At 34.9% G+C, this 1,544-nt stretch overlaps 1 protein-coding gene across 1 annotated transcript; it reads right to left on the bottom strand.

The window, feature by feature from the left end:
• Positions 1 to 235: 235 nt before the first annotated feature.
• LOC111387978 lies at positions 236 to 1,532 on the bottom strand. The gene is made up of 3 exons (XM_023012624.1): positions 941 to 1,532; positions 706 to 843; positions 236 to 617 (listed from the first exon to the last, which is right to left on the bottom strand). Exons 1-3 carry the CDS (start codon positions 1,241 to 1,243, stop codon positions 456 to 458), a joined length of 603 nt encoding a protein of 200 aa, XP_022868392.1. The 5' UTR covers positions 1,244 to 1,532; the 3' UTR covers positions 236 to 455.
• Between the last annotated feature and the right edge of the window lie 12 nt (positions 1,533 to 1,544).

Below are 1,544 nucleotides of genomic sequence, written 5' to 3'. Positions count from 1 at the left end.
AAATGAATAAGAAATTGAATTTATTTTAGAGTCTAAGAAAGAAGATAATAAATTTCTTAAATCTCACGCAAAAGAAAAAATATTTAATGAAAATAAATAATTAGAAAATGATATGCAAAATTTTGCATAATGTAATATATAAGGTGTGATTTGTTATTTAAGTTAAAGATATTTCCTTGTTCAAATATGTATAATTGCGTATTGAGAATGAAAGTTACAGTATTGAACTCTGCACTAATATAAACTCAACCACGTGTATAAATCTTCTTTAATCTGGTTTAATTTTATCCAGTCCGACATATACAAGCAATATTTTCATAATGATTGGATCGAACATGATAACTGTTAGTCGAATCAATGTTCAACCTCAAATTATTTAGCACATGTAATCAGCTTTTTACTTGGAAGTAAAGAAAGAAACTTGAGCTGTATGTGTGTAATAATACTAAAGCCTCCTACGCTTTTGTTTGAGCAGGAGATTCTTTTGCTGCTTTTGAAATGGCCTCGAAGGCGTATTCGATACATGACTTGAACTTATCAGGATCGATGAAATCTTTCTCCGCTCCGATAGAAATGCTCAGCTTTCCCACATAACTCACCATGGTTACTTCAAGGCTCTGCACAGTTCACATGCACAGAAGGTTAAAGAAGAAATATACAAGAAAACATAGATGAATAGAGAATTGAAGTGTTAGTATAAAGTACCTGAGGTGCCCCAGCCACAACGAAGTACAATCCTTTAACTGGCTGATTAGCCAAAGCCATTTTTTCCATAGGACCCATCATGTTTGATATTGTCAGGCTCGAATTCTTCAACGTGTTGTGGATGCATCGTGACGTTGCCTGGTACATAACGACATCCACAATTCAGTCTTGTCCAGAACTGTTTACCAAATATGCAAAGAGTACAATTTGGTATAAGATGAAATTTTATGCATACCTCAGGACCTCTAATTCTTCTGATGGCGTCGAGAAACAGGCCGGTTAGAAAAACTGATGCAGAATTTTTTTGCCTTTTGATCAGTTGGCGTGCTTTCTTGACAAATTTGAGTGGGTTGCTTAACTCAGAATCAGTCAATTTAGGAATAGGAACTTGTAAGAATGCAAAACGATTGCCCCATGGCATTTCTGCATTAGGTTTGATCATCTCACTCACTGATGTGTAACCTCCAATGACTCGAGTGTTAAGTAATACAAGTGCTGTACATTTGGCTTTGCCTGAATTTTCTTCCATTTTTTGCATGTATAATCGGGTTCCGAATATGATTATCCCAGTAATCACGTCATTGAGCGTCTGCAAATGAAATGCATGTCAAGTTTCACGTCCATTATTCATGTTTGTTTATCTACCTATCTAGCTTTTCAATTAAATCAAGATTGTTGTGGGACGCAGTTTAAATATCTAAATTGTCACTACTTTCTCGAATGTTTCCAAGTAGCCATTGAACTTTCAAAGTACTCATAAACTTATCAACATGTTATGTGACTAGTCATTCCCTCACTTGCCGTTTAAAAGTTAACGGACTAGATGATACAGTTAATAG

The sequence above is a fragment of the Olea europaea genome, unplaced genomic scaffold, assembly GCF_002742605.1.
Source record: "Olea europaea var. sylvestris unplaced genomic scaffold, O_europaea_v1 scaffold4413, whole genome shotgun sequence".
NCBI lineage: Eukaryota > Viridiplantae > Streptophyta > Magnoliopsida > Lamiales > Oleaceae > Olea > Olea europaea.
Note: the sequence above shows the minus strand (reverse complement) of the source record. Positions and strands in the feature narration are given on the sequence as shown.

Coding starts and splice junctions, on each gene's coding strand:
- LOC111387978 (XM_023012624.1), bottom strand. CDS start 1,243: ATGCAAAAAATGGAAGAAAATTCAGGCAAAGCCAAATGTACAGCACTT. Junction 844..940: donor GAAGAATTAGAGGTCCTGAG/GTATGCATAAAA, acceptor GTTATGTACCAG/GCAACGTCACGATGCATCCA. Junction 618..705: donor TTGTGGCTGGGGCACCTCAG/GTACTTTATACT, acceptor TGAACTGTGCAG/AGCCTTGAAGTAACCATGGT.